Below are 17528 nucleotides of genomic sequence, written 5' to 3'. Positions count from 1 at the left end.
GAGCCTCTACAAAGACACGCGGCTGCTTTTGTTCAGGCGGAAAAGACGAGACGGAGGGGAGACCTCCTACGTCCAAACAGAAATTAGCGACACTGATTTGATTTTAAAAGCATTAGTCATAGAGAGTGAAAGCACTGGCAGCCGTGTGGGATCATTTTACTCAGCCTGAGGGAAATGTGATTAACAGATCTCCAGTGGAGCCCAAAACTCTTTTGATTAGGTCTGTCGGTGAAGACGTGACATGGGTTTTAGCGTCAATCACAACAATACATGTGGCTTTCTATTCCCCCGGAGGAAAGATAATCATTGTTTGACAATGTATGATAAGACCTATTTAAGTTTGTTGTTTACATGGGTATATTACACTGAATGTGACAGAGGACGGTCTGCTGCAGCTGCACTGTGAAATGTCTTTGAAGTAAAAAACAGAAATAGCAAAATCACAGGAAAGATTTAAATACATACACCAGGAATTATATCTTTTTGCCTATAGAACTAATTATACACAGACATTTATTAACCCCGCCCTCACACCTCCACCTTCAGAAAGCCCACCCCACCCTTCCTTTTCAGTTCATAACAGGTGCAGTTTGATCGACATGCAAGACGAAGCCCTGATCAGGGCGACAGCGATCTACGATCTACGACTTCACGTCCTGCTTCTTTTTCTGGAATTTCCTGAACTGGGACTGGATGGCCACGGCAGCCTTCTCCGTCTCCGGGTTGTCCATGTCGATGTCGAAGTCCTGGGGGAGGTTGCTCTTCTTTTCGTCTGGTGAGAGGAAAGAATTTCACACACAAGTTCTGACACACAGTTTGGCCAAATCATTCAATGCATCTTTATCCTTTAAGCATCCTCCTTTCTTATTTTGAAAAATATAGAGAAAAGGTAGAGCTGTGCATTACATTTACTGTCCTACATATTAAATCTGTCTGGGTTCACACTGTCAACACTTCATATGCGTATGGCCTGTGCTGTACTTTCCGCACATAGTCCCATAATGCAATGCTCGATCTTTTATAGATGCAAAAAGGATCCTTGCAGGGTCATAGGAGCAGAAACCTGAAAAATAAAATGTGCTTATTATTAGCAATGGATAAGTTTGGTCTGCTCTGGTGTGAATGCTTTGAAGAGCTGTATGATTATTTCACGTATGAGCGAAGCCAGTTCATCAGGGATTTAAATTGATAAGACGCAATAATCTGGTGTCAGTTTCTCCGTAACACATTCATGGATTGAACAAAGGGTTAGTGAAGGCGACACAAATATCTACTGCATAGTGAACTGTTAAGTGTCTGTTCCAAAGGGAAGGAAGTAGCGAATGAGTGAACAAGTGGATAGTTTCATCTTCTGCTGTCTGATTAAAAGTTCTAGTGCTACGCCACCACATCTCAATGTGGCGTACCAAACCATTATGGCCTCACCACAACCCCACTGAGGAGAGCCAGAGTTGTAGTGTTAGGGCAATAATTATTTCCACAGCTGTTGTGTTTTTTTTTTTTTGTCTTTTGGTGTTACAAGAGAAAGAAAAGAGACTAACTGCTGGCAGTATTTATGTTTAATACGTACTTCAGGCTGGTCTTCCATTTCCATGGTCCCAATTAGTATTGTATTAGAACATAAAATGCCTCTGTAAGTACTTCATCTTATTTGACACTACATGATATGATGCTCCATGCCTTACCTATTTAAAGAGATGATGATCTCAGGCAATGGAAGCTAATAAATTATTTTATAAATACATAACTAAATTAACTGAAAATAAAAGGTTATACAGGCAATCCTTTGTTTTCAGTTGTACTGTTAAAGGACTGACTTGATTCATGTCACACGCAAATGTCATTACAAATGCCTTGACATTCAGTAAAAGGACAATACAGAGGCCCACGTCGACAAACAAAACTAAAGAGGTGTTCTTCATAGTCGGATGGTGTCCAAGATGTTGGTTATTCTTAGTTTATATTTATTTGTTACTCATACTGTGATTAAATCTCCTGTTTGAAGACAATGAGAGATACATATCATGTTTTTTAAATGTTCAAAAACATACACACATTATCAGACCCATTCTTTGTGGTGCAGTGTCCAAACAGACAGGAAGACTGAAGTGAAGTCAGTGCTAGCTGCTCAAACACACAGAGGTGATTAAAACAAGTGAAAAGATTCAGTTTCATGGGACGTGGCTTCAGTTCTCACTGCAATAAAACACATCGCTGCTCATTCATTCAGTAATACCTAAAGGTCAGTCATTTATTCAAGCATCATTAGTCATGTGGTACGGTGCACGGGTCCGTGACTGTGCTGACCAGCTGTGGTGTGGTGAAGGCGTGCTCTCGCGCAGAAACGGTGATTTTTCTAAACGGCCTACTGTACTTACGTTTAGATGCAACCTTTTGTTGACCTTGGAGCCCTTGGATGACAATCACAAAGAAATTCATATTTCAGGATTGCACAAGCTCACAGACAAACACGCACGCGCAGCGTCCTTCTCCACATTCCCACCTGCTCCACGGGGTCGATGCCCTTTACACCACAGAGGGACTCTATAAGCCAGGCACATCGCACGTTAAGTAACGCGTCGTGCTGCTGCACAGATGATTCAAATTGCCACAATGCATTATGGGATTATTTCCATATGGGGTTTGCGAAAGGTCACATTCAAATTGGTTTCTGTGAGATTTAAGGCAAACGAAGAGTATATGGACAAGGATTGATGAAGGCCTGGTCAAAGCACTGCTGAGCACACAAAAAGGTGATGTGAAGCCAAGCGACGAGTGTCAAAAGACTTTAAACATTAACTTCCAAAGGAACGTGTGTATTGGTTCTGATTGTGAGGCACTGCTGGAAAAGGGTAAGTTATTGATTTCCATGCAGACATGATGACCTTTCAGTCAGTCCCGACAGGTTAGCCTTATTCAGTCGAAGACGATGATGCTGATCTTTATAATGCTTATGATGGAGATGCGAATGTATGCAAGCCCTTTGAAAAATATAGCATATAATGACATTGATTGACCTGGGATGGCTTTGCCCTTAGAGTAAAGTCTAGTTCACTTTAGGTCAAAGCCGACAGCTGACAAACTAGCTAACAATGAGCCCTCAATTTTTCTTTTTCAATATAAGTCTAACTTTACCCTGTCTCTGGCAATAACACTCACACTTATCACAGCTGTTAATGAGGTAGCTGGCCAGCTATAATTTGTTAGTATGTATATAAAATCAGAAATTGTCATGAACATATGTATTTATCCATTTTTTGTACCACCCAGCCCCATTTTGTCCTTTAACCTTCCTTCTCCGATGTATCCAAGTAGATTCATATCCTGTAACTCCTCTTAATGCAAAACAACGGAAAGACACAAAAAAGGTAAAAATGGGCAAATGTCAAATGAATGCAATTCACACATCTGTCAAATTCAATTATGCCTCCTAAAATCCCTCCCGATTGCCGCTGGGATGTTTCCCTCTGGGCTGAACCACAGCCTCACACTCAACACACTTCATCTTCCCAGAAGTTGGGATGGAAATCCATTTCAACGCGGGGTCTTTACAGTGTTATCAGCAGCCCCAGAGAGAGAGAGAGGAGGGGTGACACATGATCTCCAGGTACATGGAGGATGCTTTATGTGCTAAATGGGGCTATGGAGCCATTGAGCTGTGAATGGTCTGCTATTAACCTGCTGCATCCATTGTGTGAAGAGAAAGTTGACTTCAAGGAGTGGGGGAGATTACATTGTGTGATTCCTCCGTGTATCGTATCGTATGCGGCCATGAAACCTAATTTAGTGAATGTGCACGGTGCAAAAAGCAATTAAAAGATTTATAGTATCTGCTTGTGGAGCTGAGCCAAGAAAACCAAGCAGCTGTAACTGCTGAATGCATATTGATGGCAATATATACGTATATAATAAACCACCACACCACAGAGGAAATGTCAGACGGATTCTCATTCGACTCACCTGAGCAAGGTCATGAAAAAACCCATTAATTGATGAGAGGTTCATTAGAAACCAGTAAAACCAACCTTTGTTCTTAACACCATTTATGAATTACAAAGGATCCTGTGAGTACAGCACACCCAACTTTACTGTTTATAACTCAAGGGATTTGAATTACATTATTACACCAACAATACCATGGCCCACTTTACAAAGTAGGTCTGCCTGTGAATTGGTAACACGGTGGAGGAGACCGTGGAGGTGTTTCTTATATAAAAGGAGAATAGAGACATCAAATAAAATGAAGCTAAATGTTTCAACGTAATTTGGGCTAAAGGAGTAAGCAGAGTCAGTAAACTGTGCTCAGTATGACTGAAGACCAGCCCAAAAGCAAAAACCCCACAACGAGCAAGACCCGAAGGAGTCCGCGGTGGAGACACCATCACTATATAAAACGTCTGCAGAGGCCGACGGGAGGAACACTTCAGGGAGTCATTGACTGCAAATGATTTTCTTCTAAATGTCACATGTGAAGATTTTATGTGACTTTGTGTGTATGTCCCCAACTCTGTTTAAATCATTAAGCTTCATGTGCTCTACCCATATTTCTACACGGTTCTCTCTATATAATAACTGACATAAACCTACTAATAAAAGCTGACAATTTAATGTCGAACCCAATTTATTTCATTGGTTTTAACTATGCAAACACTTGCAATACATAAATGCTATGTATCAGTGGTGTATTTACTCACATAGTGTATTTAATTGTATAATACTTGCACTCGACTGCAATCAGCTAAATTAACAGCTGCAGATAATGGCTACTTAGATGACAATATTAAATGCCTATAATGTGTATATAAAATGTATTAAAGATTAATACAATTAAATTAACTCAGTCAGCTACAACATTACAATACAGCTTATGATGCAGGAACAATGATAACTGATCTATTTTAATTATATAACACTGGCAGAGCTCATTTTAGCTTCATAATGTTAGTTAGGGCTTAGATTCTATAATATTTGAAATGCTAAGCTATAGCACTGTTCTGTTGCCCCGTGTAAAACGCAGGCTGCGTATGCACCACCTGGTGAAAGCTGCACCAGGCTAACAGTCTGCGTGGTGTTTCTGCATGGTTGCACTTCTTAGACTGAACCTGATGGTCAGAACATACCTTGGCTAGCAGGTGGTTTGCTGTTCCCAGTCGCTGCTCCAGATGCTTGTCTCTGCGATGTAAAAAGAGAAGAATACGATCACTCGTTTTTTAAGATCAGAAAAAAAAAAAACATGGAGAAATACAACAAAGGTTCCTCTTATTTTAGTTTTTTATTTTCTTCTTATTTATTTGCATCATGTTTAACCCTTTTCTGACAGGGTTTAAGACAAGTCTTATGTTCAGATAGAGAAAGCCTCATTGGAGGTTAACTGCATACTAAGCCCTGCCTGACTGAACATGCTACAGGACAGTTTCTGCTCTGTGTGAGAGGAGTCAGGATGAGATATGTTGATCTATAATCCATGTTTCTGCAGCGGAGGCACGCTCCCTCTGCCTGCTCCAACAGCTCCCAATTGTTCTCCCCTGACAGGCTGGTGCCGTTCTGCAACCTCACAAGATGCACACAGCTTCCAAAGTAAGATGACAGTTCCAAATGCACAGACACTGGTGTGTGAGAGAGGTGGTTCGCTTCAGCTGCAACATTTACATCTTGGATTAGTTAACCAAGATACAAGAGCTTAATCCATATAGCTGAACATGGTGGGTATGATTTGATATAGTGCACATAGTATTTCACAGACTCATCTGCCCAGCAGAGACTCTCCATCTTGCCTGGCTCAACCTGAATTATTAATCCTGTGCGCTCAATGAATTTCAAATGCCAAAGCAGTTTTGATGTGTGTGAGTCAAGTGGGAACAAAGCATAAATAACCAGAGATCTTCCTCTTTACGCCTCCATGCGCCATCATGACGGCCAGTGGAAGAAAAGCTTGTTTGGCATTGTGGCCACTTGTTTTTCTGTTCACTTGTAGAAACCTAAGGAAGTCAGTGCCGCTGGGAACCCCGGCACCAGCCCCACTCTCATCCGCTTGATTGCGCTCTGGTATTAGTTGGGGTGGGAGAGATGCAACACAGTGATGGCGCCATACATCACACCTCCACCCACCACAAGTGGGCGTTCAGCCAGACAGCCCGAGCGGACATCCAGGAGCAGAGCAACAATAATGTTTGAGGGATTGTCTGGGTGAAGTATGAAGAAATCAAGACAAATGGACCCAGCTGAACTCAACAACCAACTCAAAACTTCTGGGTGGACAACGCAATCATCAATTTTCCTAGCTTCTTTTTGTATCCTTTCCTTATGTTTCTCTTTCACCCTTTTTGCCCTCTTAGACTCTTAGCTGATGGACAGTATATCTAGAGACTCAACTATGTCTATGAACAAAGCTAATCCAAGTCTTCCACCAGCCGTAAAATATTCGTATCCATCATGAGGGATGTGGCTTTTTGTGTCTATATGGGTTAGTGACATTAATCCTGTCTCCAGTTGAGACAATAAGCCATGCTGTTTCAAAGGTGGAATATGCTGTCATGAAATGTGAAATTATACTTAAAACGTTGTGACCAGATCTCTCATATGAACCTTCCATCCTTCTCTTCGCTCTTTGTCTTACTGACTGGATGCAATCAGAGCTTATATAACAACTCCAGTCCTAATGTGCTTGGGATAACTTTTCACGCTTTTCCCCACATTATTCCCCTTTCTGCTAAATTTTTCCTCTCCATTGGCGGATCCATCTTTCTAATTTCAGCACATCATTTGCTTTACTGCACCGAACAAAGGAAGAAGAAACAGCGAGAGGAAGCAAGGGTTTGCATCTGCAAATTCATATGAGGGTTTTCAGGAGGAATGAGTGAATCTTTAAGTAGATGTTTGTCACAGCCCATCTCGGTCTTTGCATGTGAATTTATTATTTTCTTTATTGTCTTTGCAAGGCCCATCAGATCAGCATTTCAAATCTATGTAAACGTGTGATGCATTCTGGACACGCCAGAGTTTCGTTGTTTTTTGTGATAAAAGTGAAATGCTATTAAGGAACCAGTTGGCTGTCGTCAAGTTTAGTATAGTAACATTCACCTCCCTGCCACAAATTTCTGAAAAGGATCACATTACAGAGGTGTAACAGGAGTCCTAAGGTGGACTTCTCCAGTCTTCATCCTTCAAAGTCCCAGTGTAAATGGTGATGCAGGACTATTAATATGACTTAAATGGGTCAAAGACTGTGAAGAAAACAAAGGAGTGAGAGGAAACAATTCGGACCGACAAGTGCAAGCATGAGCTGTCATTGTAGCACGTCTGACCTCCCGTGGCTGTCCGGTTTTCATTAACCCTCACACCTGTCAACTGTGACCTTGACTTCGAGGATCGCACATGACACTCAAGCTGGCAGGGGAGCTGAGAAACCCGCTACCATGATGAATAATACTGGCAAATGAGCAGGTAGCACTTGAGGTTTGGTTTTATATAAATACAAGAACCGAAGTAAATGTACCACAATTAGAAATGCTGTAAAATGCTTCACAGATGATTTTAAACTGTTGTCGGAGGTACAACGCATTATTGGAAAGATGAGAGATGTCAGAGCTAAGCTTTTCAGGTAGGCTGCTCTGAACTCTCAAAGCACTGGAGACAGAAAACTCTTTTCAATCTATATTTGGGAGCAGTCAGTTGGGACCTAAATATTTTTAATCTAGGCTTTGGAACAGAGAGTGAGAACCTGCTGGGTTCACACCGGGTTGAAGGATGTGTGATGTAATTGATGCCAGAACTATCCATGCGTTAAATCTACATGAAAAGCGGTAGTTATTATAAGAATGGCACCATTGTATCTGCCAAAATCAGCCAGTCCCCACAACAGGGGTTTTTCCACAAATTAATTTTGGAGTATGGTGAGCGGTAGGAAATCCTCTCTGTGAAGTGTATGTGATTGATTACAATACAAAACTGTCTAAACAGAGGGGAGATGCTACTCTGCCAATAATTACAGTGAACTGTGAACCGCTGGGAAGCTTTCATATAGTGCAGGATTCAGCTGTGTGATAACTACTGTATTATGATTAAATATGTAGCATGTAGTAATATTATGTAATTTGTATTTGGCTGGCTTATTTGAATCATTTATTCAGTTTGGAAATCATAATTATGCAGTTTGTTTACTTTTTATTACTACCAGTGGTGCATTTGCTCTTTGAAACTCTCCTTATTAGGAGAAAGTATGACTGGTCAAGACAAGTTGTTAAATAAGAGATTACTGTACGACTGTACGTTATTTTTTCTGGCCTCTGGTTTGAGATATGTGAAGAGAGCTTCATATGGGATGTAATATTGTGTTTGTGCATAATGTGTGCTATGGAAGTCTGTAAGCGGAGAACAACAAAGGGCAGAGGACGAAGCCTTGGGGAATACCACAGGTCGGATAGCCCACTGCAGAGTAGGCAGCATCAGTGATTATTGAATTTGTTTTGTTTGATAAATATGGTCCAAATCAGTCTTTCTGAGGTATCTCTAAGGCCAACCTACTTCTGAAGGCGATCCAACAGATGCGCACTGGCTGGAATATCATCTGGATCAAGCAGAATTAAAATTGACTATCACCAGCATTAGCTAGGCCACTGGTTACTTTTATTAAGGTATTTAAAATAATAATAAGGGATCAGTCATTAGGATTCCTCATCTGGGCATCATGGTTAACAGATCTATCCAATTCTGTGGCATTTATTCACATGCTGACATGGTTGAAACCTCAATTAATGCCTTTCTTGCTTTCAGTCTTTCACCTGTGAAGAGCTTAACTGTGTATTAAACAGTTTGCTCTCTGCATTTACTGTAACAGATATGTTCACTGTTATTGTCACAACCCTAGACTGCAGCAAAAATATTAAGACAAACCTGCAGCAGCAGATACTCTTCCAAGCCCGCCAAACAACACAGGTCCTCATCAGGAAGCTGGATGAGAAGAGTCTCACATGCCTTCAGAGCCAATACCATAGCCAGGATAAACTAGGACTCTATCGCTGGGTTGCTGGCTGGTGTTTGAGCAGGGCTCGTGTACAGCTTGTGCAGACATGTCATGCTGTCACAGTCCCTGAGGAGGGACCACGATGTTAGTCTGCTCCCAAGTCCCATATGATGGAGACAGAAGGAGCTTTACAAACGGATGGCAGTGATGATAATTACATCGCTAATGATGATGTCCTTCTGTACGGTGTACAGCATGTGCCACTCTGTTTGCTATGGTTGACTAACAATGTACAAAGCTTGATAAACACGAGAAATGTGTTGTCCTTGAGTTCCTGGATTACAATCCAATGTGATCCAGCACAGTTATATGTGTGTGTCTGAGTCCTAAAAAACCAGACCAACTTCCCCACCCAGGAAAGTTGGTCTAGAATTTCTGTGATGGGAACTGATTATGCTCCAGTAAAGATCTGTCAGGCCAATCAAACATTTTGGGTGAGCTTTATGTGGTGATGGACAGAGGAGTAGCAGTACCTGTGGGGTTGAATTTGTTTACAACAAAATGGGACTCATTAGTTGAAGGACTATCCAATTGGACACAGAGGTCTTTTTTTAATGCCAAATGTGAGTTCAATGCTCAGATACATCGATCAGGCATAACATCATGACCATCTTCCCAATATTGTGTAGGTTGCCCTTGTGCCTCCAAAACAGTTGTGACTCATCAGAGAATGGACATGGGTCTTCTGAGGGTGTCCTGTGGTGTCTGGCAACAAGAATGTTGTTCGTGGGGGGCCTTTGGTTCCTATGGGTTGAGGGGAGGGTCCTCTGTGGATCATTCTAGAGATACTTGATTAGTTTGGGATCTAGTGAATTTGAAGGCCAGGTCAACACCTTGTACTGTTTTTCATGTTTTTTTTTTAGTTGTTCCTAAACCGTTTTTGTGTGTGTGATGGGTGCTGCCATCAAGGAGTGTCATTGCTATGGGGTGGGGGTAACTGGTCTGGTCTAGGTGGGTGGTACATGTCTAAGTAACATCCACATGAATGCCAGGTCCAAAATTTTCCCAGCAGAACATTGAATTGTCACAATACGGTCAATGTTATTTAGTTCAGTTGTCAGTGGTCATAATGTTGTGGCTGATAGGTGTACGACAAAGTTATTGTGACAAGCAGCTAGTCTTTTAATGTTTGAAATGGCTTGAGGTTATTATTATTATTGTTATGACAGTTTTGCTACACTTTGTGCAGAAATGATTGCAAGCGTTTCTGTGCTGGGCCTTAGAGTATATAATATCTTGAGCACCCATTACAGTGATATGTAGATTGTTGCATCTACCTAATTTAGTTTATTTAATTCCATTTTCTTTTCTTTTCCTGTTTTGAGCTGCTATTGTTGCAGTGTGCATCTATTCAGATGAAATATATACCACACTCCGCAGCAGATTGGTTTTTTAGTATCAGAAGAAGCTCAATTTCGAATCCATGGATGATTTGTATATGTGTCTCTTCTAAAGATTTGTTGCTCCCATCACTGCTTCCGGGCGATGCTCACACAGCTTACGTTTTCTGAAATTCTTCACAGGCATGAAGGGTTTGTGTGGACATGGAGGGAACACGTAAAATAAATAAATCACCTCGCCTGGGTGTAGGGGGGCTATTTTTGGTTCTTATGGCAGTTTGGGCTCCCCAGAGAGATTCCATGCTGCACTCAGGATCTATTAACAATTTAACGAGGAGACAGCAAAACTAGGTCACAGACAGCTCATCCCAGCACCCTTACAACTCCATAGAAGCCTCCCCACCAACAGGCTGGAAACGGATGACAGCATGGAGTGACGCTGCTGAGCAATGATTGACTGAAAGAACAGCAGGATGACACAGAGACGGACAAAAAATACAGTCATAAAATCATCCTAGCTAAAAACAAACCGCTTTTGGGAGAGCTATTATTCATGTAACCTACTGTAGAGGATGTTTGAGATATTTGCAGCTCAGGTAAAAATAGAACTTTGTTGTTGATCAAAAATATCAGCAGTTAGGCATCAGAAGACTAAGAGCATACAAACATGCTAGCAGCTTTGCAGCTACACCAAATGCTAATGACCAAGCCAGTAGAAATGCAAGCAGCAGTTAAATAACAGCAAGTTAGTAGACTGGTGGTTAGATCATAATGTTTACCATCTTAGTTTAGCACGTTAGCATGCTAATGAGTTACTAAGTGTAACTCAGGCTGATGGGAATGCCATCAGGAATTTGGTATGACTTGATGATGGTCCTGGATGAAATGGAAAAGGAAAGTTATTACACTTCACCCTGCAAGTAGCACGGAATAAATTATGTTTTTATTCAAAATGCAAAATACTGGAAAATATTAGAAACCTTCTGTGGTCCAGCAAATCTCCAAATGAATTCAGAAAACCTGAAGGAAATATTTTTTGTTCCCACTCACAGACTTTTTTTGCATAAAAAACAGTGAATGGAAACACACGGTAAGCTGTTTCAACCACACGTATATATCATGCTTACGGAAAAATCTAGATCACCACTGTCAATAGGTTTCATCCTCTTTGGATAATGATGAAATTATGTCTTTAAATCTGTACAAAACCAATCCATCGCATATTTTAGATCTGGGTCTAGTGGTGGGATGACCCACTGACCAATGGCCATATTATTTAAATAAGACAGAAGAAGGTGGCGGTAGATGTGGCAATAGCAGCTGATGCCAACATCAGAAAGAAGGAACACGAAAAGGTTGAAAAGTACCAAGGCTTGAAAGAACAGCTGGAACAGATGTGGAAGGTCAAGGCGAGTATGATCCCTGTGGTCGTAGGACCACTCGGGGCAGTGACCCCCAAACTGGGGGAGTGGCTCCAACAGATCCCAGGAACAACATCAGAAGCCTCAGTCCAGAAGAGCGCAGTCCTAGGAACAGCTAAGACACTGTGCAGAGCCCTCAAACTCCCAGGCCTCTGGTAGAGGACCCAAGCTTGAGGATGACACAGATACCACCCCAAGAGGGTGAGAGGGACGTTGTTTAAGTTGTTCTGATGGTTGAAATTTCTCCATCAAATCCATGTCAATTAAGAGTTGAAAACAGGTGAGTCCTTTGCTTGGAATATCTTATACTGCTAAATATGCTTAGAGAGATGGAAGAAAATTCAAACACTATAATAGGTTTTGAAGAGGACACACAAATGACAGTTTGTTTTATCATTTAATTTGGACAACTTGAAGACTGATAATCCACAAAACACTCCACTCACTATGAAGAATTGCTCCCAATGAGATATACTTAAAATATCATTGTTTAACGTCTTGGGTCTTTAAAGTTTTAAATTCCATTTAATTCTACTAGTGTGGGAATAAAATCGTAAAACTTCAGAGACCTGCTGTACCCACTGGAAAATGCCTTTCTCAAATAAACAAGCACACCGACATTAACAGGAGCTTTCCAGTTGGAGTCATTCAAGCGACAGTGATGGCACAGCAGCATGGTTTTCCCAAAGAACATTAGCATGCATTCATCACACTACACAGTGTTCCTCCTCTCTCTATTAAAAAGCAATTTTAAACACTCTGAAGGCATGAAGAAAGGAGAATAAACAACACTTCTATTGCTCTGTTTACACAATGTAGACTGTAATCTGTCTGCAGAAGCCAACAGGAATCAGATCCAGTGCACATTCAGTGGAATTTAAAAAGCTCAGCCTCTGTTTGTACCTGCTCACAGAGGGACTGCGGTGCTACTGGTGGATTCGGAGAGAGGAACTGTTTTAGTTGAAAAGACAAAAATGCATGCATCCCAAAACAATAGATAAATGAATGTTTGTTTTGATTGTCAATTACATGAAGGGTACTGAATACATTATATACATTTAAGATGAATTAAAGGTATTTTTTAAATTCTTGATACAAACATATAAGGCTGGACTCTTGACAGATAAACTAGCTGATTTCTCTTTTCTTTCTTTAAGTGACTGTGTGTAACATTGCAGATTTAATCAGGCGGTGGTCTCGAGTGTATTATAAGGCAGAATGTAAATGTTAACAGCTCCCCCTCTGTGGGATTATGTGCAATTCCCCTGAGAAATGATGTGTGACATTTTAAGAGCCTCGGGGTAAACCTTTTTGTAAGGGTCTGTGCAAAAGCTGATAATGCTACTGTAGCACTGGTCACGTATTAACAGTTTAAGCATAATCTGCTCCGTTTTCCCCCGTGTTGACCGCTGACAGACTACTCCTCAGCCACTGATGTTTGTCATTTTCTATCTGCAAAGCCCGGCAGAAGCCTTGATTGCGCCCGCGAAGGCACCTCGAAAGCCTGCTGACAGTTTAGATGGATTACAGATTATTTCAGCGTAATCTCTGCTCATTGTTTAAAGCAGGGATTAGAAGTCGGTTTACATGCCGCGCAACAAATCACGGAGAATTGATTAAAATGTGTTCATGTTTATGGTCAGTATGTGAGAAAAGAAAAAAATCACATTACATTAACACGCCTGAAATTATCCTTGAACGTTTCCTCCAGGAGTTGCAGAGGCATTACTTTTTTTTTTTTATCACCACTTTGGTCCGGATCTCAATCACTTTGTCTGTCTTAAGTCAGCAAAAAGGATTTTTAAGGAAAATCCATCCCTGACTGCTTTTTCCCCACTCAGCTTGTAGTCCTTTTTACACTGATCAGCAACTTTTAACACTCTTATCTCATTAGTTTAATAAAAGGCACTCCAGTCCACTTTGGATGATGAAACAAATGGCTTTGCCAAGTAGCCACCACTCTCAGTGTAATTAAAATATAGGGCAGATGAACACAGCAGGAGACCACTTAAATGCTGATGCATTGATTGAAGGACCGGCCATCACTAAAACAGGACACCCCCTTTAATACTGCACATGGGCGTCTTTCAGTAATTGCATTTCCAAAGAGATTTTAAATAGATGGCTAAAGAATTGCCATTTAATGGTTCAGCCCACCGTACCCAAACTGATTTATCTCCACAAAAATTACTTTACATTCAGACGGACAGTCAAATCCTACAAAATTTAATGTCAGCCGGCACTTAAGCACAATTTGCTGCAATTAACCTGCAGCTGAGTTATGGAGACATATCAAGAAAAATCATGTTTCCACTTCTGACTGCAGTGCTGTTTGCATCAGCATTTAGCAGCTTGAGCTTTCCACTAAAAGCTCTTATGCACTACAGCATTTGACACCAAATACTGTGTCAGCCATACTAATGGAACAGGAACACTACGGTGTCAGATATATGAAAATTAGCAGATAAACCCATCTGGTTGCAACTTGAGTCACATTTTTTTGTAGTTTTGGTCATCTTCCTGTTCCTGCACTAAGCTAATGTGAGGATATTTGAAAATATGTCGACATTTGCTGCAATGAAGTGAGCTGTCAGATACTGTCAGTCTGCAGACTGAGTTTCCTGTACAATGAGGAATAATTCATGTCAGCCTCCGTCTGTGGGGTAGGAAGCAGCCGAATGTAAATGCAAATAATGTGAAATTATTTATTATACTATTTCAACTGTGAACATAAGTCCAAAACAGCAAACAAAAGTGTCTATCTCCTGTCATTAGGTTTCACCTAAAGATTTGGCTGTCTAAAACGTCCCACTGCTTGTGTTTCTAGCTCCATCAGTAGTCAGACCTCAATATTCGGATGGCCAAACTTAGTCCTTACTCTTATAAAATGTCTATGTAAATAGCCTTTTTAATGTAGTATTCGAGCACTGGGTTCATGTAACGTTATCAATCACTTAGAAGATAAACTTCAACATTTAGACTAGACGCCCAGCCTGGGGCCCCTGGAGTCTGTTCTACTGCTCACTTTCTATGTGACTAAAGCGATTTGAATGTGGCTGAGCGACACTGACATCCACACAGTCCAGTGATCTAAGTAATGGTCTATAATAAAAAATGATTAAAGATCTAAGTAATATGCCTCAACATGTCTTGGGGATATTTCGCATAATCACCTCTATCTATGTTTCTGACAACAATCGTGTTTTTATGGCTGGCATCTTTGCCTCCTGAGCCACAAGAGTTCTGTATATTTAACACCTGGCGCGGAACTGGCTACGGGAGAGATAATTAGCTTTTTTTCTGAAAATCTGAATAGCAGAACTGACACATCTTGGCTGAAGAGTCTCAACCTGAGGCTTAAAACGGAGGAGGAACAAGTCTCCAGATCATCCCGTGAGACAAACAGTACGACAGCAGCCACTGAATATTCACAGATGTGCAAATAAAAGTCATTAGAAGTCAGTATTTCAAACTTCAACTAAAGGATTTTATGTTTTCGGTATAAAGGAAGAAGGTGACGATCATTTAGAGCTTTGAGGACGTACGGGAGAAGCTTTATATTTCAGACATGAAGAAATGGGAATAATGGGAAGTGGGTTGACAAAGACCTACAGAAATAGTTAATAGATGGCAGAAATGCAGCCGTGGCCAAGTCCAAAAATGCTTTAATGTAACTTTAAAGTCTGTGAGTGGACTGGAAATTTTAAATTATTGACTGTACATTTAACACAGTGCCAAAGATGAATCAGCCCAGGTCAGAACAATACTGTAGAGGCTCCTTGTGGCCTCATCTCTTCACATTAATCATTGCTCAATGTAAAAGTTAATATGGCAGTGATATTGATTTTAAAATACTACCAATCCTAGTGTGAGTGCTCTCTGGCTGTGAAGCAGTTCGGACTGCTGTAATGCACTTACAATGCGTTTATCAATTATACACTACCTGTATTTGATATTAGTGATCAAGAGCCCCAAGAGAGGTCACTCTTATACAACAAAACAAAGATTTGAAAGCATGCAGTGAATGCTTTTAAGATCTCTTGCCTGGACAATGGTCAGCTGGACGCCTTAATGATTCAAAAGAAACAATAAATCTCCTCTGTCAGGGTGCCAGTTATCCTGATGACCATTAAAACTTTGTGGGAGTCTGAACAGAATAAACGGGGGGGAAACAGGAGCAGAGTGTGGAGGTGGATGGAACCCGGCATTGATTTTTATTTAATTATTCATTCAGAGCAACATACTCCTATCCAGGCCCTGGCTTTTTACAGACACATGAATCCATCACTGACACGAGATACAACTAAATTTCCTGACTTTTCCCGCTGCGTAATGTTTTATTTATAAGACCCTGGCTTCGCTCTTCAAGCAGCACAGAAGACGGAAAGAGGAGTCAACAATATGACTGTACCGTGTGTGTGACACTGTGCTAAAAGACATCACACGTCTGTAATAAAAAATTCATAGGGACGGAAGTGACAGTGGGTGGTTTTAACCGTTTACATGTTGTGGGAGCACTGATAAAGAGGTAATACTCTGACTACATCCTGAATCAAAAATCTGTTTGATTCTGCTTCACATAATAAACCTGAAGTGGACCATTCTGAAGCTATGAGGATGAAAGTCCATAACAGGAGACAGATTAAAAGCAGGCTTAAACCGTATGAATTGTAAACCAGTTCCTTGGTAGGAACCAGCTCGTGATAAGGTCTTTTCTGAGCCTGTGCTCCCCTGTGTCCACTGTGAGGATGTTTTATTTCTCTGGGTTCGCGGCTAGCCCTGAATAATTCAGCGACCGTAGGATGTGCTCTTTGCCCGTGCGGCTTCTTTCTTCAGATCTCCGCTCTGACATTATCTGAGACTCATCTCCTCTCTCAAGTCCACATGCGAGTTGTGATGGCTCAGACCCGTGAAATGATGCATGGACTAACCGTGTAGGTCAGCGCTGCCTCTGCTCCACTCGGCCCGTGTAAATGCCGGATTGAGCTTGATTTTGAAATGTCAAAGTTAAGATGCTGTATATTCCTCAGGAACTTTAATAGTCTCATGGGACCGGCTCACATATCTGCACTGTCCTGACTGTCAGAAATTATGGATCACTCAGATCTGCAGGTTATGAGCAGAAGTATCTAGTCTAATTAAAAAAATATATATTATTATCCTTATTATTATTAGTAGTAGTAGTAGTAATAGTAGTAGCAGTAGTGGTAGTAGAAGTACTAATAGTAGTAATAAGCCTTTATGAGTGGCAGTTTTAATCCAGGACAGTAGGTTGTTGTGTCAAATGTAAAAATCTGGGTAAGTATGAGAACATTTAAAAGAAAATCTCTCACTTAAGCCATTTGTTCTTTACACTAATCTAGTGCACATTTCACGCAAACATAAAATATCGACGATTGCTCTATTCAGAGTTCAGTCAGTTGGACAAAGCGCAGCGCTCACAATGTCTTTTATTTCGGCTGCTATGTGAACTTCGCTCCAGGTGTAATAAGAACACAAATATAAGAGTTGTTCAAGCTGCTGGATTCGATGCTTTAGGGCAAGATTAAGCAGAAAAGCGGGTTTGCATCCCACAAAGAAGCACCTACCTCGCTCATGGCTGCGCCGTGCGTGTCTGAGAGTGGATCCTGGTTGTCTGTGATGCGCACCGGCTCCTCTGAAGGTACAGTCCTGTCGAAGCTCTGTCTGCTGCGCGCAAACGCCGGCTGCTTTTATAGTAGCGCGGCCAGTCCCGCTCTCCTCACC

General features: G+C 41.2%; 1 protein-coding gene across 1 annotated transcript; it reads right to left on the bottom strand.

Annotated features, from left to right (window-relative positions):
• Positions 1-641: 641 nt before the first annotated feature.
• On the bottom strand, positions 642-8991 carry pcp4a (Purkinje cell protein 4a; the record flags this gene model as incomplete). Its single annotated transcript, XM_084564277.1, has 4 exons — positions 642-772; positions 2379-2411; positions 5121-5172; positions 8893-8991. 4 exons carry the CDS (start codon positions 8989-8991, stop codon positions 642-644), a joined length of 315 nt encoding a protein of 104 aa, XP_084420403.1.
• Between the last annotated feature and the right edge of the window lie 8537 nt (positions 8992-17528).

This window comes from Chelon labrosus, assembly GCF_963514085.1.
Source record: "Chelon labrosus genome assembly, chromosome: 17".
Classification (NCBI taxonomy): domain Eukaryota; kingdom Metazoa; phylum Chordata; class Actinopteri; order Mugiliformes; family Mugilidae; genus Chelon; species Chelon labrosus.
The sequence above is the reverse complement of the archived record's forward strand: the minus strand, read 5'-3'. Positions and strand labels throughout refer to the sequence as shown.